This window comes from Mesocricetus auratus, unplaced genomic scaffold (assembly GCF_017639785.1).
Source record: "Mesocricetus auratus isolate SY011 unplaced genomic scaffold, BCM_Maur_2.0 Super-Scaffold_100018, whole genome shotgun sequence".
Taxonomy (NCBI): Eukaryota; Metazoa; Chordata; class Mammalia; order Rodentia; family Cricetidae; genus Mesocricetus; species Mesocricetus auratus.
In genome coordinates, this window is record NW_024429199.1 from 40,357,381 (window position 1) to 40,382,714 (window position 25,334).

Consider the following 25,334-nt stretch of genomic DNA (forward strand, 5'->3'; position numbering starts at 1 on the left):
TGAGTGCCACAGATCTGGTGTCCTCTTCTTGCATGTGGCTCCTCTTCCTTCTGAAAGCTTGATCTTACGACCTCTTGACTCTTGTACTTTTCTTCTAGTTGTCAGCATTTATTTATCTCTCTCCCATGACCTCTTCAGGAGTTATTTCCTTTTTAAATTTTTGTTTTATGGAGTTTAATTCCACATCACCTAGATTTTTTGCATAAGGTATACTTACAGTCAGGCTGCTGTCACCCCAAATCTAATTTTTTCTTCAATTCACTTCCTGCTTTTAGACTTCAGTTTACTTGGTGAATAAAAACTGACACAGAAACGTGGGATTTCATGTGTCGTCTTCAGTCATGCAGTCCAGTGGGCTGCTTTCCAGTGCATCCTGCATCCTTCTGCCCTTCCCTGCCTTTTCAGTCTCTGCATTACGTCTTTAATCCTTGTACTCATCCTTTCTCCTTAATCTCTTCAGTTTTTCATTAGTCACATTTTTAAGAGTTTGAAATTGGGCATTGGGGCACATGCCTTTAATCCCAACACTTGGGAGGCAGAGGCAAGCAGATTTCTGTGAGTTCAAAGGCCACCCTGGCTGGTTTACAGACTGGCCTACATAGAGATCTGTCTCAAAACAAAACAGAAATTTAAAAACTTTCAGACTCTTTTTTAAATATTTTGTCTATAAGGCTTTCCATGAGACTATAAAAGAGAGAGTTAATGATCAACTCTCAAATGAGGCGGGCCGGGTGTTGGTGGCGCACGCCTTTAATCCCAGCACTTGGGAGGCAGAGGCAGGTGGATCTCTGTGAATTCGAGGCCAGCCTGGTCTACAAGAGCTAGTTCCAGGACAGCCTCCAAAGCCACAGAGAAACCCTGTCTTGAAAAACAAACAAACAAACAAACAAACAAATAAATAAATAAATAAATAAATAAATGAGGCAAGTATATATAAGAATGTCTTTACAAATGTTTTTTCATGGCATGGGTGTGGTGCCATTGTACACATGGAAAAGTCAGAGGACAACTTGTAGAGTTAGCTCTCTCCATCTTTATGTGTGTTCTAGGGATTTCTCCCCACTCCTCCTTGGTAGGTTCTCTTTCAGTGCTGAAAACTTGTGTGCATATTTATTTCAAAGGTTCATATTGTCCTTACTGAGAGGAATTTTAATTTCTTTAAAGTATTTGTTAAAAGTTGATTTCTTTGACAGTTTCAGTCATGTAGATAGTATGTTTTGGTCATACTCACCCATTACCCTCTATCCCCCTCCCACCTCCTCTGAACCCCCTTTTCTTCCCAACAGGTCCGCTTTCATGCCCCTCCTTTTTAATGGCCCACTCAGTTTAATTAGGGTTGCTTGCACAAACAGTGGTGTGGTGTTACTGAAGCATGGGCATTTTACCATTTTCTTTAAAGTTTCTTGAGGACTCCAATGTAGTTGTCCTTTTGAGATTAGCATTTAATTGGTGTGTGTGTGTGTGTGTGTGTCTGTGTCTGTCTCTGTGTCTGTGAGTGAGTGTGAGGTCATAGTGTCCTTTGAGTATACCTAGCACATATTTCACTTGAGGTAGTCTGAAAGTTACTAGTAGTTGACAGTGATTCTCAGCCTTTGCTTTGCTTCTTCAGACGTCTTTTATGGAGGCATAGTTCAGAAAGTGCCCGGGACTTGTTAGTTCAGACTCAGAAGAGTGTCCCCTGTTCCCACCGTCTTGACTAGTTTTTAGGGCTCTTCTGTTTTCTATTCAGAAAGTTGTTAAAAAACAAACAGGACTACCTCCTCTCTCCATTTCTTAGATAATGTGTGCTTCTTTTCTTTGTGCTCCTGGGTAGATGCTCATATTGTAAATGGGGTTGCCTTTCAGCTCATGTTACAGCCAGTAAGAAAGAAGCATGAGAAGGGGAAGAAAAGTTCTGTCTCTCCTTGCCTTTTCTGCTTCTCCTTGCCATCTTCCCAGATCGCTTTTCTCTGCTCTTCTGATTGGATCCAGGCAGATTTCTATGGGCTGCTTTGCTCTTGTTGGCTTCATAGTTCTTTGGTCTCTGCCAGCATTCGGCTCAAACCCTGATGGAGGAGTATGTGTTGCTCTGGAGCTTAGCTCCTGTCACAACGCCTCCTCATGCCTGCACTGTCAGTGTAAGGCTTAATTGACACTGGTCTTCCTCATGGATAGTTCTGTTTAGTCCAGGGTTTGCAGTTGCCATCAGGGAGGGATTCCAGAAGGGGACATGTATTTGACCTATCTATCCATCTTGACCTGAACTGTGTACTTCTTAAGAGTATTTTTAGCCTTCCCATTCCAAGAATTTGACTTGAAAGAACCTTTATGTACAAGCTTTTGTGGTTTAAGTATAGTTCTTTAAATAATATTTGTCGCCGGGCGTTGGTGGCACATGCCTTTAATCCCAGCACTCGGGAGGCAGAGGCAGGCAGATCTCTGTGAGTTCGAGACCACCCTGGTCTACAAGAGCTAGTTCCAGGTTAGCCTCCAAAGCCACAAAGAAACCCTGTCTCGAAAAACCAAAACCAAAACAAAAAAAATTTGTCTATAGGGAATGTTGACTTTTCACTGCAAATGCAATTTTCAGTTTACTTAGATTCTAAAATATTTTCCTTTCGAATAGTATTCAAAAACTATAATATCCTTAGGCAATTGCCAGATTTGAAAAATAGGATGTTTTTTAATTGTTATCCGTACAAGAATGCTTATAGTGTGACTAGCTGTAAAATATACCCACATGCCAGGCATTGGTGATGGATGCCTTTAATCTCAGCACTTGGGAGTCAGAGGCAAGTGGATCTTTATGAGTTTGAGACCAGTCTGATCTACAGAGTGAGTACTAGGATAGGCTCCAAAGGCACATAGAGAAACCCTGCCTCCAAACCAACCAACCAAACGTATCAAAATTCATGTTGATCCATTAGTGTCTGTAGTTACTTCCTTTGTAATTTTGGTGCTGGGGATTGTGCAGCCAGGTGTCACACATACTAAACACCAAGTCTGCTGCTTAAACTACTTTAGGGCTATAATGCTGGAAAACCAATATTTCTCTTTCTAGATATCTTGTACTTCAAAAAGTGTTTTAGATTTTTTTCTATTCTGAGAAAGTGTACATTATTGCATACTCTTCTCAATGCTGTCTTCACTTTGTACCTTCTCTGTCCTGTTCTAGAAGCATGTGAGCTTAGACAGACTTGATGGCCTTGTCTTGCATTCCCAGTGGCTTGTATCAGTAGGTTTTCAACGAGCGATGAATTGTGAGAGTATTTTTCTTTAGTGGTTTTTAAAACATTCAAGATTTTCTGTATTAAAATATTTTGAACTGGAAAATAAAGGTCAGTCAGGGAGATAGCTCAGTGGATAAATCCACTTGGTGTCAAGCCAGATGATCTTACCCATGTGACATGAGAGAAGCAGCTCCTGCAAGTTGTCCTCCGACTTCCACTTGCATGTGTACACATACCCACACACGGCTAATGGGGGAAAAGAATGATGCTAAGCATTCCTTTAAAATTAAGAAAAGTTGTTGTGGTGCACACCTTTAATCCCAGCACTCAGGAGGCTGAGGCCAGCTTGGTCTACAAGAGTTAGTTCCAGGACAGCCTCCAAAGCCACAGAGAAACCCTGTCTCGAAAAACCAAAAAAAAAAAAAAAAAAAAAAAAACAAAAACAAAACCCAACCAAAACAAAACAAAACAAAAACCCAAACAAACAAAAAATAAGAAAAGAGTTATGTTTGATAAGTTTTATTTTTATTATAAATAAGTTTTTGTTTTATTGTTTATAGTTAGATATTCTGCCCCTTTCCCCAAAGATGCCTTTGGATCACTTGATTCTAAGGTTTTTAGTATGAAGTAGGAATCACCTGTGCCTTAGAAAACCCAGTCTGGGGAATTGCAAAAATCTTGCACCTCCCATCAGCTCCAACTCTTTAAAATCATGGATTTTTTTTTAAAAGACAGTTGTAACTTCAGCTCATGTTGCTTAGATTTATATTTCATGTTCTACAAAGAAACTGAAAGTCTTAGAAATTTTTTTGTGAAGAGTTAAGAGAATGTCGGTGATGATCTAAATAAAATAAATAATTAGGAAGTTTGACAAAATTCATTGAATTGCCAGCCGCACGAACTATATTCATTTCATCCTTTATCATGGGATTTGGGACATGAGACAGAAAGTACTGTGAGTTAGAGGTATCTGTTTAAAAAAGCAGAGTGTGACTTTCCTGAAAGAGCCCCAGCTGATGTCTACTTGCCTCAGGAAAGGCTGGAGAGAGGACTGTGCCCAATGTCGCCCCTACGCTCATTGAGGTTACTTACAGGAGCATGGTGACTTAGAGGCAGCTGGGTCACTGAGAGGGCTGCCACAGCATGGGTGACTGCTGCATCCTTGGAGTTGCAGGCCGCTCTACTAGCTTGTGCCTTCTGTTGCTTACTGCTTGTATAACCTGGGGGAGGGGCCGTGGGCCATTTGCAGAATTTTGAGGCCTTTGAGAGTTTTTAATTTATTTTTTGTTTGTTTTGTTTTTTTTTGTTTTTCTCAGACAGAGTTTCTCTGTGTAGCCCTGACTGGCCTCAAACACAGACATACCCCTGCCTCCCAAGTGCTGGGGTTAAAAAGTCTGTACTACCATGCCTCACTTTATTTTTATTTTAGACAACTGCAGTGGGATGTCCTTCTGTATGCTGTGAATATGGGTTGCCTTTATTGGTTGATGAATAAAACTGTTTTGACCAATGACCAGGCAGAATAGAGTCAGGCGGGAAGTCCAAACAAAGATCCAGAGAGAAAGATGAGTCACAGAGAGGCCATGTAGCCACTGGGGAAGTAAGATATGAGTAACAAGCCACGAGCCTTGTGGTAAAAATACAGAATAATAGAAATGGGTTCATTTGTGAGAGCTATATGTCTGAGCCATTGGTCAAACAATTATAATTAATATTAAGCCTTAGAGTGGTTATTGGGGAACTGGCAGGCGGGACTAGAAACCTCCAATTAGAGACAGCAGCTTTATTGAGACATATGCACACTATACATTTCATCTGTTGAAGTGTACAATGTGGGTTTTTGTGTATTACACTAAATTCTTTGAAGCTATGATATTCATCTATAATCCCAGTATTTCTTGAGTTTTAAAAGTTTCAGGAGCTTTTTGTGTGTCTGGTGGAGTGAGCCTTCCTCAGCCCTCCAAGGGGTGTTGTGTTTCAGCTTGAAGAAATAACTACACAGCACTCCATTTTCCCTCTGTCTACCTCTTCGTATTTCCTCTGCCCCTTCTTGCGTGATGCTCTGAGCTCAGAAAGGAGTAGTATACATGTCTGCTTAACTCCCTATTTATGGCTCAGCATGGGGTCATCGTACCACAGCAATGATTATTTTAGTATGAATGGTTATGAGTTTCTGCAGTAGCCGCTGCCCACTGCAAAGAAGAATATCCTTCCTGAAGAGAGGATGGCAACATAAGCAGCTGTGGGAGTAAACACAGATGTCTAGAAGGTAGTTTGACAGGCACAGCACATCTGGCTAAGAGTAGCTTAGAGTAACAAATATGGTTTCCTTAAAGGAAGGTATTTTTAAAGTAGATCAGAAAATAGGGATCTCATCCATTACCATTATACCTGCAGACACATGTTGATAGTGTGTGGTCAGAGTCCATAATCAAGTGTGATTGTTAGGGACAGTTTTTGCACAGCAGATTGTGGAGTGTCTTCCAAAAAGTCAGTAGACAGGGCAGGACACACCGAGCTCATAATGGTTGAACTTCTCCCAGTCCTGAAATGAAAGCCTCTTCTGTCCTAATTTGTGTGAGCAACCAACACTAGTGACCATAGCCTTTGTGATTTATACATAGGGTGTGGGGTCCTCCCTGACCAACAACTCAAGAGGGGTGGAGCTCTCTCTGGCCACAGGGAGTTTTCATTTAACAGCCTACAGTTTCTGTGAGTGTTTTATATCTTTTTTAATGTAGAGTGAGTTTATTTAAATTAACTCTTCGTTTTTTTTGTTTTTTTTCCTCAAGACAGGGTTTCTCTGTATTGTTTTGGAGGCTGGCCTGGAACTCACAGAGATCTGCCTGCCTCTGCCTCCCGAGTGCTGGAATTAAAGGTGTGCACCACCAACGCCCAGTTTTTTCAGCTGTTTTCTAAATCAGCTGGTATTATATAATGAAACCTTTTTGCAAAGGGTGAGCAAGATCTTTGACAATCCATGCCTGTCCTTTTTGAGGAAGTACTTGTTGGTTTTAGGATGCAGTGCTTAGCAGAATATTAAAAAGATCACTTAGCAAGTTCAGTGTGGCATGCAAAGATTGTGTCAGTTGTTCTGGCAGAAGAGCAGTGATGCGGTGCAGCAATGTGATGGGAGACATTACTGTGTTGCTCTCTGTGATTTAGAGTCAGTTTCCATGAGCTATCCTGCTTCTTCATCCTTGAGTGCTTCCAGGGGCTCGGTGGACCTGGCTAGGGATCAGGGGAAGCAGGATCACTTTTTTTTTGACTACCTTGACTGCCACTGTAGCTGACTTGTAACCTCTGGGCTCTACCCCAGTATACTTGTCGCATCAGTGAAATGTGCATAACATACTCGAGGACACTGATTGTTTTTGCCCCTTTCCTGGTCTTTTTTCTTAAACTTGTGCTGTTGTATCATCTCTTCCTTTTGGTGAGCTGTTGCTCAAGCCTTCTAGAGACTCACGAGTGCAGCATTTGGGCTTTGGCATTTCTGTCTTCAGGAGACCTGGACAGACCCCTTTGTTTTGCCTTGTGCTATCTTGAGTGCTTGAGCAGTTTGTGAACCTTATCCCATACCACTCTGAAGCCATTCACATCCACAGAACTTGTCCTGTCTCATAAAGATCCTTCCCTACCATGGGCTCAGTGTTGGGGCTGAAGCCCCATACCAGTTGTGAAGCACCTGCTGGTCTTTCCAGCTCCCCTGTGCACAGTCCTGTAGGGCCTGGTGAATTGGGATGAAACATTGCCTCTCATGCACCCAGTTTTCCTCAATAATGTCTCTTTTTGCTTCCTGCTTTATTTATGGGACTCTTAACAGACTATAGCGAAGTGTCTGTAATGGCTGGTGGAATCAGGGATTCCATTATATTGTCTCAGATTGTACTGCCTTTGTCTCAAGGACAGGTGGCTAGGACTTGTTCTGGCTTCTCCATTCTCCTGGCACTCAGACTGATCTGATCTACCCCCATGGCCCATAGCCTCATGAACAAGACCTTGGGGAGTTCTTTGCTTGTTTAAAAGTCTCCAGTCTAAACAGTTCAGAGGAGTATATGTCTTGTTTATCATAGTTTCTGAACTGGTTCATTGTTAAGGCCCTCATCTGCATGCTTGTTTGTCCATCCTGTATTAAAGGTCAGGCCCGTGAAGTATATATCTTTTTAAATTAATAATGTTTATTTCATATGTGTGTGTACATGATATATGCGTGGTGGGGTGCATGTGATGTGGTATGTGTGTGTGTACATGATATATATGTGGTGGGGTGCATGTGATGTGGTATGTGTGTGTGTACATGATATATGTGTGGTGGGGTGCATGTGATGTGGTATGTGTGTGTACATGATATATATGTGTGTACATGATATGTGCGTGGTGGGGTGCATGTGATGTGGTATGTGTGTGTGTACATGATATATGTATGGTGGGGTGCATGTGATGTGGTATGTGTGTGTGAACATGATATATGTGTGTATACATGATGTATGTGTGGTGGGGTGCATGTGATATAGTATGTGTGTGTGCACATGATATATGTGTGGCGGGGTGCATGTGATGTGTGTGTGTGCACATGATATATGAGTGTGTACATGATAATGTGTGGTGGGGTGCATGTGATATGCTATGTGTGTGTACACATGATGTATGTGTGGTGGGGTGCATGTGATATGCTATGTGTGTGTGTGCATATGATATATATGTGTGTACATGATATATGTGTGGTGGGGGTGCATGTGATATGCGTCTGTGTGTACACATGATGTATGTGTGGTGGGGTGCATGTGATATGCTATGTGTGTGTGTGCATATGATATATATGTGTGTACATGATATATGTGTGGTGGGGTACATGTGATGTGGTATGTGTATGCAGGTTAGAGGCTGATTTTAAGGAATCCATTCTCTGCTTCCTCCTTATGTGGATTTTAGGTGTCAAACTTGGATTTCTAGCCAAGCAGGCTCCTTTACACAGAAGCTATTTCACCAGCCCATTATGAGTATCGTCTCTTCTATTTCACATTCTCCTTCACTACTTAATTTTTGTTCCAGGTGACAAATCTTTGTGTCTGGTAAGGGTTTTTAAGGATAGATAATGATCGGTATTTCTTTAGGTCTCACTAGCTGTTACAAACAGCAGACCAATGTCTCCTTGTCATCCTTCCTTATTTTACTTTTGTGTGCGTGTGCTAAATTAGAGGTCAGTACAGAGAATGGGATAGCATACATTCTTTTTAATTTTTTTTGTAATTCCTTTCTTTGTTTTAATAATTTTATTTTTTATATGCACTGGTGTTTTGTCTGCATGTATGTCTGTGTGAGGGTGTTAGGTCCCCTGTAACTGGAGTTACAAATAGTTATGAGCTGCCATGTGGGTGCTGGGAATTGATCCCTCGGGTCCTCTGAAATAGCAGCCAATGCTCTTAATCGCTGAACCTTCTCTACATCCCTGTAATTCCCTTCCTGTTGGACTTAAGATGAGCTTCATTTGAATGCTGTATGGCCCAAAGCAAATATCACACAACTGCCACTACAACTTCATAGTCAGTACTTGAGGGATTGTAAATGTATTCTTCAGCCAGTTAAGAATATTAGGGCAGCCATATAACTTCATAATTGTGTGGGATGCTATTCATCAAGGTGATAATGCTATCCCATACTGTGTAGACAGTGGCTATTGGAAAATTGTCCCCTTTCCCAAATGATGCTCCACTCAAATGGCTCCATCTAGAGTCTGTGTGTTATAACACAGGGAACACACAGCTGTCATTACAACAAGGAGCCACACTATCCTTTAGCGCATATTGGGAAAATGTAGTCATATTGGGATTGCTTCCATGGATTCTTCATCTTCAGACAGAATGGCTTCATTTGCTTGTTTTACCATCCTTTGCAGGGGCTGTGTATGTTTTCCTCCTCTTTACTTTGGTTACGTTAGTCATGCTTGGGCACCAGTTGTGTTATATGACTATTCCTGTGGAAAAGAATGCAAACATGTCTTTATCCTGGATAGGGCACTGATGACAAACCAAAGAAACAGTTCCATCCTTCTAGCTGGATGAACCAGTAAGTTTATTAGTGCTAGTTCCAGTAGTACAGATGACTCACAGTTAGCTCTTACACTATTGAAAGGCCCATCCAGCATGGGTGCTGGCTCACGAAACCCATATCCTAGAGCTTCCTGTGTCTGGTATGTTTCATGAACTTCCTGAACCTCTTATGTGAATCTTGCCTGCTGAGTTTCCTGAATGTGAGGATTCCCCTCCTTCCCCCTTTACTGGAAATAATGTTCAATTTGGAGGACATATGTGCTTAACAGCTATGAATATATTTTAGTCTTTTTCTCAATGTTGTAATTGGTTTACTAATAACAATAACATGCTTTTAATTGGTAGGAAAGTTTCATATAACCCATTTTTTAATAGTGTTTTAAACAATTTTTTTTCCTTATGGTTCTTGAGCCTAGGCAGTCGAGGCTCCACGTGCTGTCCATTGAGTTCCTGGGAGAAACTGTTCCTGCCTGATGGATACTTGCCTTCTCACAGAGGAAGGGAGGGGTGGGTACAGAAAGAGCTTGGGTTTGTGAAAGAATATATACACATCTGTGAGCAAAACTGTGCTATCTGGCTTTTGACAGACCGTCATCCTCCTGTCTGTCTATATGATGTAATTTAATCACCTCCAAAGTGTTGGCAGAAGTGTCTTTCCCGACCAGTTCTGCAGCCGTTTAGTCCTGGATAAACACACAGAGGCTCATATTAATTATAAACTGTTTGACTGATGGCTCAGGCTTCTTATTGGTTAGCTTTCTCTTAGTTATTAACCCATTTCTGTTAATCTGTATCTCCACATGGTCTTGGCTTACCAGACCTCTTGCTCCCTCTGCAGCTACATGGAGTCTCTCACTCCCTGCATCCCTCTTCCCAGCATCTCCTAGTCTGGTAGTCCTGCCTATACTTCCTGCCTGGCTACATCCTGCCTGTCCATTGGCCAAAGTAACTTTATTCATCAACCAATAAGAGAAACATTGTTTCACAGCATACAGAAGGACATCCCCATCATTAAGGAGACCCTGTTTCTAAATATAGTTGTAGTGGAGGTTAGGGCTTCAATATAAGAATTTTGGAGAAGGTGAACTGTGAAGATGGTGTATGCACAAGTGGACTAGAATAAAGATAATAAAATATAATCTTTGAGATAGCATAAACAAGTGGTTTTGAAGTCTCTGAATATCCTCGATTGCCCCCAAAGAACAATGTTTTTCACTTAACACTTAAGTTCTTCCAGTACTTTATTTATATCACCAGGTAAAATTTAATACCAACTGTCAGTTGAGTTTTAGACATTAATAGTTGTTGCAGTATTAGATGAGGACATTTATTCACAGTTGCTGCTTCTGCCCTCTTTTTTATAATTTATTTTTGTTTAATGTACATCTCGTGTTTTGTTGTATAAGTCTGTGTGAAGGTATCAGATCCCGTGAAACTGGAGTTACAGTTGTGAGCTGCCATGTGGGTGCTGGGAAATGAACCCAGGTCCTCTGGGACAGCAGTCAGTGCTCTTAACAGCTGAGCTATCTCTTCAGCCCTTGCTTTTGCCATCTTTAATGCCTTGGTCTTGAGTATGGAGACTGTGAAAAGAAGGTTTTGTACAGTGACTGCATCTTATATGTGTGCGATGGCTGTGGTTTCCTTGTTTCATCAGTTGCCAACCCCTTTCCACTGTCTGGGAGCTGACACCCTCTTACCTGTTGCTCCTCCCTTGTTTCTTTTCATTGTGAAAGTCATGGTACTTCTGGTCAGCACGCATCTTGAAAGTGTGAAAATTGTATTGGCAGGAACTTTTGTGATGTTTCTTGTGTCTTTGGAGATTTAAGAAATTGAGATTTGAGAGATTGTAGATTAAAGCACTAAAAGGTTATTTTGGAAAAAGATTAATTACTCTTTTTTTTTTTTTTCTTTTTTAGTTTTTCGAGACAGGGTTTCTCTGTGACTTTGGAGGCTGTCCTGGAACTAGCTTTTGTAGACCAGGCTGGTCTCAAACGATGAATTACTCTTATTTTTGATCCATACTTACTCTTTAATCCATCTGGTCAAAAAGCCAGCAGCCTTGAAGGCGTAGATAAACCTGCACTGATGCACAGCCATATGTCTGTTGATGGTTCTGGTTTATGACCAGTTCTGTTAGACTCTTCCAGAGCCATAGGATTAGTTGAATATTGATCAAATTTCCAGGGACACTGAAATGTTTTTGAAAGTTTTGTTTGAAATAGTTTGAAAATATTTTGTTAAGATTGGGTGATGAGTCTCAGTACATATGAGGGTAGGAGAATTCTCTCTAGTGATATGTTTTATCAAAAAGAGGAAAGACCACCCTGCGTTAAGGTACTACTCAGATTCAAAGGTTGCTTTTACTCCTAAGTTCTTTTATCATATAGTTTGGTTGTTTTGGTTCAAACACAGTTTATTAGTGTCTTGCTACAAGAATAGAGCTGAACAGATGTGCTAGAGTAGAAACAGTGTGGCCTTACTAATTAGCATTTTGTGATGATACTGAAATGCTTAATACAAAAGAGAGTCCTTTTAGCTTACTGTTTTGGTATCTCTCGAATGTGGTGCCTGCAATGGGTTCTGTTCAGGTGAGGACCCTCATAGGCAGCAGGGGCATTTACTGTGCACTTGTGATCACATGAAGCGGAGCACTTAGTGGGACCAGGTTCAAGCTTGGCTTTTCCCAAGAAACTGCTGAAGTGTCACACGAGAACAACTTTATCCTGTGGATATTGCCCCATGTCGCTTGAGGACCTCCCACTAGGCCTCCCCTCTTAAATCCCACTGCCATAGTTGGAATCAGTCTTCTTGTTGGGACCTGAATCTCGTCAGATAATATAATGAATGTGTGGGTGCCCCCAGAGTGCATTGAAGAGAAAGGCTGTTTGTAATTGTTTCCAACATAATTCTTTGGGAATTTCATATCGTGCACCCCAATCCCACTGACCCCCTAGTCCTTCCATATCCACCCCTCACCCTGTATCATGCCCCTGCAACTTAATTAAAATTTTACAAAACAAGCAAAAACCAACTTGCTCATCCGTCTTTCCAACACTTCTTCATTTACTCCTATTGACATCAGGAACGCAGTATATACCTTTTGTCCTATCAGCCCCACCACAAAATGTTCATTGCAGTGAGTCATTGGTTTGATTTAAGGCCTCTGGCTAACCATCATCGCTGAACCCTCATTACAACTCCTTTTGAATGTCCTGATATTGCTCTGAGTCATGGAGATACTTGGTTGTGACTCTGCACTTCACGCACTCCAGCAGGTGATAGATTGGGTAGATGTTAGGGTGAGCTAACGCAAGGCCCACATATGGGTCTGCGTGGTAGCTGGTCAGTCCTGGCCACTGGGACCGCCCCATCGCGGATGGGTAGAGCCAGCTCTCTTAGGCCATGCCATCTGGACCAGCTCTCCCACACCCATGGTGAGCAGTCGGGCCATTTCTCCCAAGTGCAGGAGAGGGTTGGTTGTGGTGTTAGCAGCTGTCTTGCTGTAGTGTTCAGGGAGGGGCAGGCCTGGTGAGGGGTGGGGTTGGCTCAGCAGGGCCCTCTGGTTTCAACACATATAGCTCCTATTACCCCTTGTGGCAACAGGAGCCATGAACATCAACCCAGGACACCCCCCCACGGTGAAGGCCACCCAGATTGGCATGGCCCTGTTGGCAACACAGCTCTCACACACCAACTTGGCCATCGGTTGTGGCCCAGATCTCAGGCATCTGTGTAACCTTTGGTGGTACCATGGGCCACAGACCCCAGCTGTGGTAGGAACATGGGCCCAGACTTGGTCTTTGGTAGCAGCCTGTGCTTGGATGTCACCATGGCTCCAGGTGGCAGCAGAGGCCACTCAGATTGGCGTGGCCCTTGGACACCAGCATGGCCCCAGGTGGCGGCCTAGACCCCTGGCATTGGTGTTGCCTTTGATGCCCAGAGACACGGAAATCAACACAGATCCTGGCTGCAGTAGGACCATGGATCCAGACATGGTCCTTGGCAGCAGCCCTAGCCCAGATGAGGTGTTTGTTAGCTAATTTTCTTACTTTCTGTTTGCAAAGCACTTGGTGTGTAGTTAGCCACTTAATCACTTAAATTGCATTAAAGGAATGTTAACCTTTTATTTGTGTCAGTCACCAATATCTTTGTGGCATTTTTTTTGAAAACTAAAATATTAGACATAATCAGACAAATTGATGACTTAAAAGGTAAATGGTGAGACAGTGAATACATAAATAGAAGCTTGGTAATGGGGAGTTACGGAAGCCTTTCCTCTTTAGGTGATTTAGGGAAAAGTACATATTAGCTAATGGGGAGACCCTTGGAGGAAGTATTCTGACTAGAAGAGAGCAAATCTCATTTTAAGGGTACGGTAGCAGGGAACTGAGAAGAGTGTATGTGCTATGAGCAAGAGGCTATAAACATGACATGAGAGGCAGTTGACCACGTGAGAGCCTTAACTATAGTTTTATTCAAAGGGAAGTTCTTGACTATTGAAGTCAAGTGGTGAGGTAGTTTTTGTTTTTTAAAGATAACTATAAATGTGGCAGGAGGACATGCCTTGTTTTCCCTCCCTTCTTCCCTCCCTCCCTTCTTTCCTCTCTCTCTTCCTCCCTCCCTCCCTCCCTCCCTCTGTCCCTCTGTCCCTCCGTCCCTCCGTCCCTCCGTCCCTCCCTCCCTCCCTCCCTCCCTCCCTCCCTCCCTCCCTCCCTCCCTCCCTCCCTCCCTCCCTCCCTCCCTCCCTCCCTCCCTCCCTCCCTCATTTTTGGAGCAGTCTCACTGTTTAGTCCTGGCTGACTTGTTCTGGAATTTGCTTATGTGGACCAAGTTGACCTCAAACTCACAGAGAATCAGCCTGCCTCTACTTCTAGGTTAAAGGTGTTGCCCACACACTCAGCATCAGAGGCACAGATTTTAGTATTTATTGTATGCTTGGGAGTGGAATTGATCACATGGTGACCATTTTTAATATTTTTCGAGAAGCTGCCACGGTCTTATTTTTTCATTTGATACGTGTCTGCAAGCCTGTGTAAGGAGAGTTGGTTCTCTGTTTCCACCGTGTGGATTTGAGAAATGAACTCACGTTGTTAGGTTTGGAGACACTTTCCCCACTGAGCCACACTAGCTCCTGAGTATATTATAAAGTTGCTGCATATTTTAATACTCATTTAATACTCAGTGTAGTACTCATACAATGGCAGTGTATGGGGATTCTAAGTTTTCTATTCTTCTAACTTTATATTGATTATGAATAAGCAAGTGTGAGGCAATAGCTGATTGTAATTGTACATTTCCCTGTGTTAGTGTTGTTGGGACTTTTTAAAGTTACCCCTTATTTCATTGAGAATATAAAAATGGTAGTAGTTTCACAATTGCTTAGAGGCACTTGTGATGTATTTAACATTTGTTTTTCTTTTTTTTCATCAGTTATATTCGCTGAATGACTATAAACCACCTATTTCTAAAGCAAAAATGACCCAGATTACAAAGGCAGCCATCAAAGCCATTAAGGTGCGTAATAAATTTGTCTTTAAGTAAAATAACCCTGGTGTGTATGAGTGTGTGTGTGTGTGTGTGCACGTGTGTGTGCGCACACGCGTTGTACGTGTGCCATTCTTAAGGGTTATGTAGAGTCCAGAGGCTTTATCAGGCATCTTCCTCCATTGTGTTCCAACCTTTTTTTTTTTGAGATAGTCTGTGGGGTAGTGTTAGATTGTCAGCATGACTTGATCTGAAATCACTTGGGAGATGGGTTTGGGCCATGCCTGTGGGGAATTGCCTTGATTGCCTTAACTGAGCTGGGCAGCCTTGTCCACTCTGGGTTGTGGGACTATCCTCTGCCATATAAATGGAGAAAGGGCACTGAGCGGCAGCAGACATTCCTATCTGTTGCTGCTGCTGCTGCTGCTGCTGCTTTAAATTCTATTTTTGTTACTCTGGGGGTTGTGCTTGTGAATGTGGGCACTTCCGTGCTGTGGTGCATGTGTGGCGGTCAGAGGGCAGCATTCTCCCTCACCAGGGATGTGAGGATTGAACTCATGCCCTTGAGTTTGTTTGGGAAGTACTTTATTTTAAGCCACTGAACCACATCTCTTGTCTTCTGTGCTCCTTGAATGTGGATGCAGTGTGACTAAGCGTCTCAAGCCTCTGTTCCTGTATCTGACATAGAAATGTATTGGATTGCTTCCATTAGGATGTTTTGTCACAGCAACAGGAAAATACTGTGCTAATCCACGGCTCCCTGTAGAAACAGAAGAGAGTCTTACTTATTTATTGAAAGGGGTTTTATTAGAGTACTTACAGGCTGTGGTCTGGATAGTCCAACACTGGCTGTCTTATGACAGAAAAGTCAAGAGTCTGGTAGCTGTTCAGTTCAGGAGACTGGAGCTGGACCTCCTGGAGAGCTGCTGCTCTTCAGTCTACATTGGACTCCTGAAGAAGTAGGTTTTAATACCAGTGAAGAAATGCCTCAGCACCAGGATCCATGAACTTGCCAGTAAGGATGAGGGCAAGCCTCCTTCTTCTGTAACCTTTAATCTGAGTTTGCCACCTCAAATGATTTGATTAAGAAAGTCCCTGTATGGGCTGGAGAGATGGCTCAGAGGTTAAGAGCACTGGCTGCTCTTCCAGAGGTCCTGTGTTCAATTCCCAGAAACCACGTGGTGGCTCACAACCATCTGCAATGGGATCTGGTGCCCTCTTCTGGCTTGCAGGCATACATGTATGCAGAATACTGTATACATAATAAGTAAATCTTAAAAAAAAAGTCCCTGTAGGTGTGCCCTGAAACTTGGGTTTTCAATGATTCCAGTAGTCATGTTGACAACCAAGATTAATCCATCCTTGTCAACTTGACACACAAACACATACTCATTGCACTGATACTTTTTCCTGGCTTTTATATGTCAGTTTCAGATGTCCTTAATAATAGTGGTCCCTATATGCTTGCATATAACTCTTCTAAGAATATTGGCATTTTCATTGTTTTAAAAATTATTATTACTATTATTATTTTACTTGCATTGATGTTTGCTTGCATGTGTGTCTGTAAGGGTGTCAGAAGCCCTAGAACTGGAGTTACAGACAGTTGTGAGCTGCCATGTGGGTGCTGGGAATTGAACCCAGGTCCTCTGGAATAGCAATTAGTGCTCTTAACTGCTGAGCCATCTCTCCAGCCCCTACATTTTCTTAGAGAACAACCAAAGCACAGTATGTTGATAACATGTATGAATTTGTTTTGATAAAAATGCTTTTGTGCTACTATTCTTATAGTAAACCCATGTATACATTTCAGTGTTCTGGCTTTAGTTCTGATGTCTCCTCAGTCTAAGGGATGGGGCGATCCTTTGTAAAGCAGAAGTCATGAGACTGGAAGTTTAATTCAAGTTCTTAAAAATAGAAATGTTCTAATAGTGACATTACCATTGACACATTAAAATTGTGTTGTCTATAATTTCTGTTTTACTTTCAGGTTTATGTTGAATGTTTTATTGTACATTAAGTGTTCTCATATTTGATAGTGAATCATCTCATTTCATTCTACACGATTTATTAACACATTTCTTCTTCTCTGCCTGTGCTTGAAATAGGCTCTCACATTTGTTAGTGTTCTGCAGGTAGAGTTACTTGCTTTTTCTGGTATCCACCTTGATTTAGGTCTTAAAATGATACTGTAGGACATTCTAAGTTTTCCCTCTCTGGAAAAAATATAACATTTGTCAGTATACAATATTTTGCTGTCAATTCAATTTGTCAAAGTGTGCTTTCATAAAAATGTTGGAAGTTTCATAATATACTTTAGCTATATGCTATGTGCTTCAAAGAATTGCTTGAAGAATTAAAAGAAACAACTAGTTTCCCATAAGGTGAACGACATGAATTTGTCTGACATTTATTTGATGGGCTTTTGGAGCCCTTCTCAAGCCTGTGGTCAGCAGAGTATTCTATCCTGTGCAAACTGATTTTGGAATCACACTTTCTTTTTTCTTACAGTTCTATAAACACGTGGTACAAAGTGTTGAAAAATTCATTCAGAAAGTAAGTACATGTGCTCTTTCTTTACTACCTAGGCTAAATGTGCTGTAGTTTTGTATTGATGCTTGTGTTCTTAGCCATCATTTACTTATTTTTAAGCATGTGATTTAACTTTTAAAGAAATCTTCTCCCTCCCTTCCCCCCAAAGATAGGGTTTCTCTATGTAATCTTGGCACTTTGGCTGTCCTGGAACTCACTCTGTAGACCATGGTGGCCTGAACTCACAGAGATCTGCCTGCCTCTGCTGGGATTAAAGGCATGCACCACCAACGCCCGGCTGAGCAGCAAGTACTCTTATCCACAGAGCCATCATCCAACCCTTTATGTTCTCCTTTAAATCAAAACTTGAGCTTAAGTTTTGATGGACTGTTAAAAAGAAACTTGCAAGTGTTGCGATGTAGTTTTGCAGGTGGAGTGCTGGCCTAGCACACCAGTGACTCTGCATTCTGTCTCAGCACTTTGTACCATAGGATCGTGCAGGCACATGGGCCATAGTGTTTTAGTCCCTGGCACTATTGAGATTCATGGTTAGGCTTAGCAAAGCAGATGCCCATCTGGACTGTGCCAGATTCTTTCTCAAAACAAAAAGACCCCAGTTGTTTTATTTTTTATTGAGAAATAAAATGAAAGTGATGGTTTGTTAAGTCTGAAAATGATAGCCTTTAAGCAGATATTTTTACCAAGTTTGCTTTGCTTCTTGAAAACATTTATGCCATTATGATTGGTTATTCAAATGTTTTAAATTGTTGCTGTGTATGGCCTTTAAGGAGATTCTCACTATTTATTTTAAGCTGTTGCTTAGAAAGCAACTTTTGTATCTATGTAAAATACGCGTTGAAATATTTTCTCCCAACCATTTTTGCTCTCTCATTTTGTTTGAGCCATTAATGCACTAAATAGGGATACATCTTATTTTGTTATCTTAAATCACAGTTGGTTGAGGGAAGCCAAGGCAGGAACTCAACCTGGATGGGAACCTGGAGGCAGGAGCTGATGCAGAGGCCATGGAGGGGCGGTACTTACTGGCTTGCTCCTCATGATTTGCTCAGCCTGCTTTTTCGTAGAACCTAGGACCACCAGCCCAGGGATGGCACAACCCACAAAGGGCTGGACCTTCCCCCATCAATTGCTAATTAAGAAAATACCCTGCATGCTGGCTCACAGCTTTATCTTATGGAGACGTTTTCTTAATTGAGGCTTCCTCCTCTCAGATGACTTTAGTTTGTGTCAAGTTGACATAAAACTATTCAGCACACTTACATTTACTGTCTTTATTGAGAGTCTAGGTAGCATAGGTCATTGTTCTTTGTACTCCTACTTACGATTGAAACTGTTGATGCCAGTCTGAAATACACTGTTAGGACTTAGACTTTACTTATTCATACTTGGCATTAACATGTGGCAAGGTTGCAGTATGCTACGGAAGGTGAAGGGATCAAAGTACGACTACTGTATCGTTCTCTATACTCAGTTATCTTGAATACTTGATGTGTTTTATTCTGACCCTCCTTTAACAAAGATCAGTTTAGGCAGGGCTGTTGGTGCACATCTTTAATCCTAGCACTTAGGACACAGAGGCTGGAGAATCTCTGAATCAAAGGCCAACATCATAGTAAGTTCTGGGACAGTCAGGGTTATGTAGAGACCATGTCTCACAGAATCAATGAGTACAAAGTAGAAATTAAATGTCTTGTTATGTTTTTTTGTGTATGTGTTTGCTTGCATATATGGAAAGTGTGTGGACCATGTGTGGCTGGTGTTCATGGTGGACAGAGGAAGACATCAAATTTCCTTGAATGGCAGCTATAGACAATTGTGAGCTGTCAGATAAGTGATGGGGATCGAATCCAGGTCCTCTGGAAGAGCAGTGTATGCTGTTAAGCACTGAGCCATTCCTCTGCCCCTTTCCCGCATTTTAAAATCTTTGTTTTTTTCCGTAAAATGTTGGTTAAACATTTGAGATTAAGAAGTTTAGATAAAGATTTTTACACCAGTGTAAATCTTTTAAGAGGTTCAAAATTGAAGCCATTGCCCTTAAATTTGACTATGTAGGAATTGTATGGGGAGTCCTGCTGGAATGAGTTTGGGGAGGAGCCTGGGGTCTGCATTTCCTCCAGTTCCTGGTTGATCTCTTAGCAATTCATACAGAAATCCATTTGAATAGTCAGGTTTTGGGGAGATGAATCGTCTTTGGGATTTAGGATGGAAGTGTGTTTGAATAAGCAAAAGTTTTGGAAAGGCTTCAATAAGACTGTCCCGCAGTCATGTGAAGAAGTCAGTCTGGTCAAGAAATGAGTTATTTTATCTCTATTCCTGTTTAATTAAAGATGGATGGATAGATTCGTGTAACGGTCAAATTGCTTATGCTTATTTTTTAACTCTAGAGTAATTATAGATGTGTGTATTAGATCAATGACCAACATCTCATAATAATACACATTACTTGTAACTTTCACTCAGTTATCTTGGGTGGCAACATTTTGTGTAGATTCAACATGCCTGATCTGAAAATCCAAAATCCAAATTGCTCCAACATCCTAACATTTAAAAGACATCCTGATACTCCTGAAACTCGATAGAGAATGTTGGACAAATAGGGCCATGCATTGTATAGCCTTTTGAAATAGTTGTGAGCTTAAGTATTCTCTAGTTGTTACATGTATGAAGTAACTTCTTCCCTTTTGTTTCTGCATGGAATTCTGTTGTAGGGTGTTTCAGAGGTTAAGCATTGTCACATTTTATGTTTATTTATGTGCTATAAACAAATAACACAGGTAAGGATTAAGTGTTTAGAAACTTGATGTTACCTATGGTCCCGTGTGTTAGTAGTCATGAGAATTTTATAGATGGAATGATGGGTTATAGTGACAAATGAAAAGACATTAAAACTGACTTTTGGGTGGGGATGGTTTTCAAGACAGGGTTTCTCTGTGTAGCCCTTGGGTATCCTGGTACTTGCTTTGTAGACCAGGCTGGCTCCAAATTCATAGAGATCCACCTGCCTCTGCCTCCCATGTGCTGGGATTAGAGATGTGTGTCACCACTGCCTGGCAAAAAACTGACTTCTTTACGGACACCTGCTTAGAAAGAATACTTGGGCCTCCAGCTTTTGATTTAATGAATGCAGCCATAAAACAATCTATGTTCTGATAATTCTCTGCTTTTGTTTAAATTTATGCTGTAGACGGAGTTTTCATTGGGACTGCAATCAGCTGTCCCTCCAACTGCTCCCAAATAGTCACATAGAGATTTATTATTAATTATAAGAGCTTAACTGATAGCTTAAGCTTGTTTTTAGCTAGCTCTTAAACGTAACTTAACTCATTTCTATTAATCTATGTGCTGTCCGAGGCTAGTTTACCTCATCTATGAACTTCCCATGATATTTCTTCCACACCTGGCTCAAGACTCCTCAGACTCCACCTTTCTTCCCAGAATTCTCTCTGCCTTGAAGCTCCATCCTAGCCAACTGCCAACAGTTTTTAAATTAACAATGAGAGCAGCACATCTTTACAGTGTACAGGGTTATTTCACAGCACTATGCACTTACATATTTTTGTGTGGGTGTACATGCGTGAAAAACAGTACGTGCGTGTATGTCATAGTGCAGGTGGAGATGAAGAAACAGGACTCAGTTCTTTGTTTTACCTCGTGGGTCCTAGAGATCAAACTCAGTTCGCCAGTGCTTGGTGGCAGGTGCATTCACTGGCTGAGCCATCTCCCCATCTTGTGTACTTTCTGTAAGACTGAAGCAAAGACAAGAACTATGGGCATTAAGGAACTATCATTTTAGCAGTTGTTTTTAGGTCAGATCTGTCTTATACTATTTGTATTATTAAAAAAATCAACGTATTAGTTATCTGAATCACAAAATTAGTTTTGAATCAAAGACCTCATGATTTTCTGACATTTCTCTTACCTGTAGCTAACCATTGTATTTTTTACCAGTTTGAATTGTACTAGTGAAATCTTTAGCTCTATTCCTGAAATCTTTTTTTTTTGTCCCTGTGAAGTCTACCATTTTGTATGATTACTACAAATTCATTTTTCTCATATACTCACATAGGACTGATGGTATCAGTGAGCACTGTTTATTTTAATGCAGTCTGGATGCTGTGTTTTAGTGAGCTGCGTTCAGTGCTGTTTTGGCTACTGTTGACTGCCTTAAGGGCTACAGAACATGTGATCTTCCTAGGTTAGGTTCTGATGATGTTTTGTCTCAGTTGGAAACTTATTAACCTGTCAGTTTTCCACTGCATTATGTCAGTAATAGAAGAGACTCATTTGTTGCCACTTTTAGGACACAGACATGAAAAATAAATAAAAACCATGACAAATACTCTTGGCACTACCATAATTTCCTTCCAGAAGCCTTGATCCTTTTCAGCAGGTCCCTGTTCTAGTTTTTAATTATGTGTACATGTGTGTGTCTGTGTCTTTGGAGTCTAGAGGCATTGGGTCCCCTGGATCTGTACTTATAGGTAGTTGTGAGCCACCAGACATGGGTACAGGAACCAAACCATGGTCCTCTGCAAGAGCAGTGTGGGTTCTTAGCTGCTGAGCTGGCACCTCTCTAGCCCCCCAGCATCCGTTCCAAAGTGAAGCTAACACAGTTGGTCACCCTTTGCTATATATGTTTTTCGTCCTGTGTTATTTTCCCACAAAGAATGGCAGGCTTTTGGAAAATACTTGCTGTAGTTACCTTTGTTGTCGCCCTTAAATGTATACATTTTTATGTAACATTCAGTCTAGTAACGATGGAGTTTGATCATGTATATACTCTTTATCCTGGGGTGTGTACACAAGGACCTGGGCATTTTAGGTACAGGTAACTTGAAAGGAATTCATTTCCAGGGGCTCCTTGTCCGTATGTACTTTTTACTAACTTTTTTTGTCCTAGGATATTTTAGGTAAGTTCTAAATGCCATAAGGCTTCAGTCTGTATTTCAGGTGCAACTTGGTTATGATTGCCTAATGTCTTACATTTTGTTAGGAAGTGCATATGTACATATGCAGAAAGTCTTTGTACACACAGCTATGTTTTTGTAAGGACAAGACTTTTTAATTGCCCACTCATTTCTTGCAACTAAAGCCAGCTACCTTTTCTTAATCTCTTGCATTTTCTCTTCCTATGTGACCACAGTCAGATTTCGTTTGTCCTTGTTTGATGTTACAAGAAGTGTGACTTGTGTTTTTAATTATTTACAGAAAATTAGTTTCTATAACCAAACCCACTTGGATAATACTCTTTGTATTTATTGTAGTGTGTTATTCCTGTACAAATGAGGACAGTTTTAAGTTTATTGTCTTTAAACTAATCTATTAATTTGTGTATCATAAAAACTCAGCACAGCAAATTTCTAGAATTCGCTACATAGCTTAAGTTGCCCCAAACTCAGATTTTATAGCTCAGATGTTAGAGGTGTGGTGTGGGTGTGTAGTTATGTTTTTATGTCCATCTGTAGCAGAAGCAGTCTTTCCAGGGATACCATAATGTAAACAAGATTATGGAAACATTAAATACTCCACTAATAAAAAGAAAAAAAAGCTAAAAAATTCCTCAGGAAAATAGGAGTTCTGTCACTATTCTGATACCTGGCACCGTTTCTAAAGTCAGTGTTCTTAACATCTGTAAGGAAGGGTTCTAGAGCTGGATCAGTAGGCACAGCTCTGATCATCAGGTATAAGGTGTAGCAGGTACTTGGCTTGTTGCTACTGCCATATACCAGACAGCAGCATCCTAGGGAGGCAACAGTTTGGCTTATAGTCCACCGTGGTGACATCAGGAGGTGAGATCATAGGGCTCAGAGACAGTGAGGAGCACTGGCAATTTGCTGTCCTTTGTATTCAGTCTGGGACCCTAGCACGTAGGACCCTGCTCTTCACACTTAGGATTGGCTTTCCCACCCCAGCCTAATCTAGAAACCCCCTCACAGATGTGATGGGTGGAGTCTTTTTCCATGGTGAGTTTTAGTCTCCTGAAGTGATGGTTAACCATATCAAGTTCCCTTTTATCATGGTGTGTGACACATTGTTTGTTGTCCATCCATGTAACACTAAATCCTAAAACCTATTGTTTTTTAGTTTTCCTTAGCATGGATTAGTTGCACCTGAATTGGGTTTCATGATGGTGTTTCCACATGTAAATAAGTGTACTCTGATCCATTTGACCCTCCCTTACCTTCCATTGTCTCTAACCCTGCTACCCTTTCTCTTCCCAAGTCCTCCTGCTGTCTTTAAACTTTCTAAACATTTATTATTTATTTACTGGAGATGAGAACTCATCTATAATACATGTGAAGTCAGAAGACAGCTTAGGGGAATTTGTCATCTCCTACCATGCAGGTCCCAGGGATCAAACTCAGGTCATCAGGCTTGGTGGCAAAAGCCCTCACTCTCTTGAGTCCTTTTATACTTTCTCCTTTCTGGTGACTTGGTGGGAGAGTGGATGGGGGATATTTGAAGGGATGTGACACCTTACTAATGGGCTCATCCCGGAAGAAGTACATCTTCTCTGGCAATCAGTAGGATTGTTTTTGCGGGGTGGTGGGGTTGGTGGTGTCTCATAGGGTCTCACTGTAGTTGAGGCTGTCCTGGAACTCCTGGAAAGCTGCTGCCTTTCTGCCTCCTGAGTGCAGGGATTACTACCTCCAGCCACTAGAATTCATAGAGATTTTAAATGTTTTCTTCTCCCATCATCCTTCAGTGACACTTCACATCATTAAAGATTGGTCACCTTTTATCTCCCACCCCCCATGAGTGTGTCTGTGTGTGGTGTGCACACACATGCACATGGAGACCAGAGGCCAACTTGAAGTACTATTCCTCCTGTGCCATCCACCTTGCCATGCCATGGGTCTGTCACTGGGACCTGGGGCTTGCTGATTAGGCTAGTGATTCTGAGGAATCGCCTTGTCTCCATCTCCCTATCACTAGGATTATAGATGCTGGGGGTTGAACTCAGGTCTTCATTTTTGTGTGGGAGCTCTTTTCCAACTGAGGTATCTTCCTAGCCCGTCATCTCTTGCACCTTTACAGTGTGACCCAGGCCCTTTGATGAAGAGGAGGGTGGCTAGTAACTTCCCATAGTCTTCACTGGGGTGACAGGCACACGGGTGCGCATAGTCACACCCAGCTGTTTTATGTGGATGCCGATTTGAACTCAGGGCCTCATGGATAAATGGCAAGCACTCTTACCCACTAAGCTATTTCTCCAGTCCTTAGTGTAGAATTTATACTTACTATGCAGTCTATAAATTATGGATTTTTGCTATTAGAACCTTAAAATAGGCAGTTCATAGACCAACTTTTCAGATAAAAAGAAAAATTACCCACATGGTGTCACCCTGACTGTATCTTGGGATAGCCACTAGCAATGTTGCTCTTGCAGAGGACCTGGGCTCTATTTCCAGCACCTTGCTGGCAGCTTATAGCCATTTATAATTCCATTTCTAGGGGGATCTGATGCCCTCTTCTCATTTTGGAGGCACCTGGTTTGTATGTGGTGCACAGTCATACGCAGGCAAATACTCATACATACAAAGTAAATAAAGAGAAAGACAAGTTTTCTTAAGTTTCTTGTTCTAGAGTACATAAGCTTAGAAACCCTGGGCCAAGAAGTAGAGAGCCTTGTAGTTCACAGAATACATAAGTGCCTTAGTGTGAAAATGCTGGCATGTTTCAGGGTTAGCATTTTCCCAGAATTTTTATGGTGGTAGTGTCATGTCCCCTTTATTATAGACGAGGTATTTAAGACAACTTTAAACTTTGGACTGTGCGATTTGTTCTTCTACTGATACAGAAGTGTAATGTTCAGGTGGAGTCTAGAACATACTTGCGGGACATTTTCTAACCTTTTTCCTGATTTTGCTCTCATTGTTCTAGCTTTTCAAAATCATGAAATATTTTTTATAATAATGTCTTATTTATGAGATTGTTTTTAGACATTGAAGTCAGTTATGCAGTGTTAGTTTGGAATTTGGGTGAGTGACAGTTGATCTGATGCATTGCATAGCCAAAGTAGATTTTATTCTTGAAG

The 25,334-nt window shown here is 41.4% G+C and overlaps 1 protein-coding gene across 6 annotated transcripts in view; it reads left to right on the plus strand.

The window, feature by feature from the left end:
• Positions 1-25,334, plus strand: part of Scaf8 (SR-related CTD associated factor 8) — a 181,951-nt gene that overhangs the window by 13,163 nt on the left and 143,454 nt on the right. For all 6 annotated transcript variants that reach the window (XR_005869620.1, XR_005869621.1, XM_040728412.1 and 3 more), the window contains 2 exons: positions 14,690-14,773; positions 17,255-17,299. Coding sequence is in view for 4 of the 6 variants with exons in the window: in XM_040728412.1 (XP_040584346.1) it covers positions 14,690-14,773; positions 17,255-17,299 (129 nt within the window). In the remaining 2 variants the exon portion in view is untranslated. The remainder of the gene's footprint in view (positions 1-14,689; positions 14,774-17,254; positions 17,300-25,334) is intronic.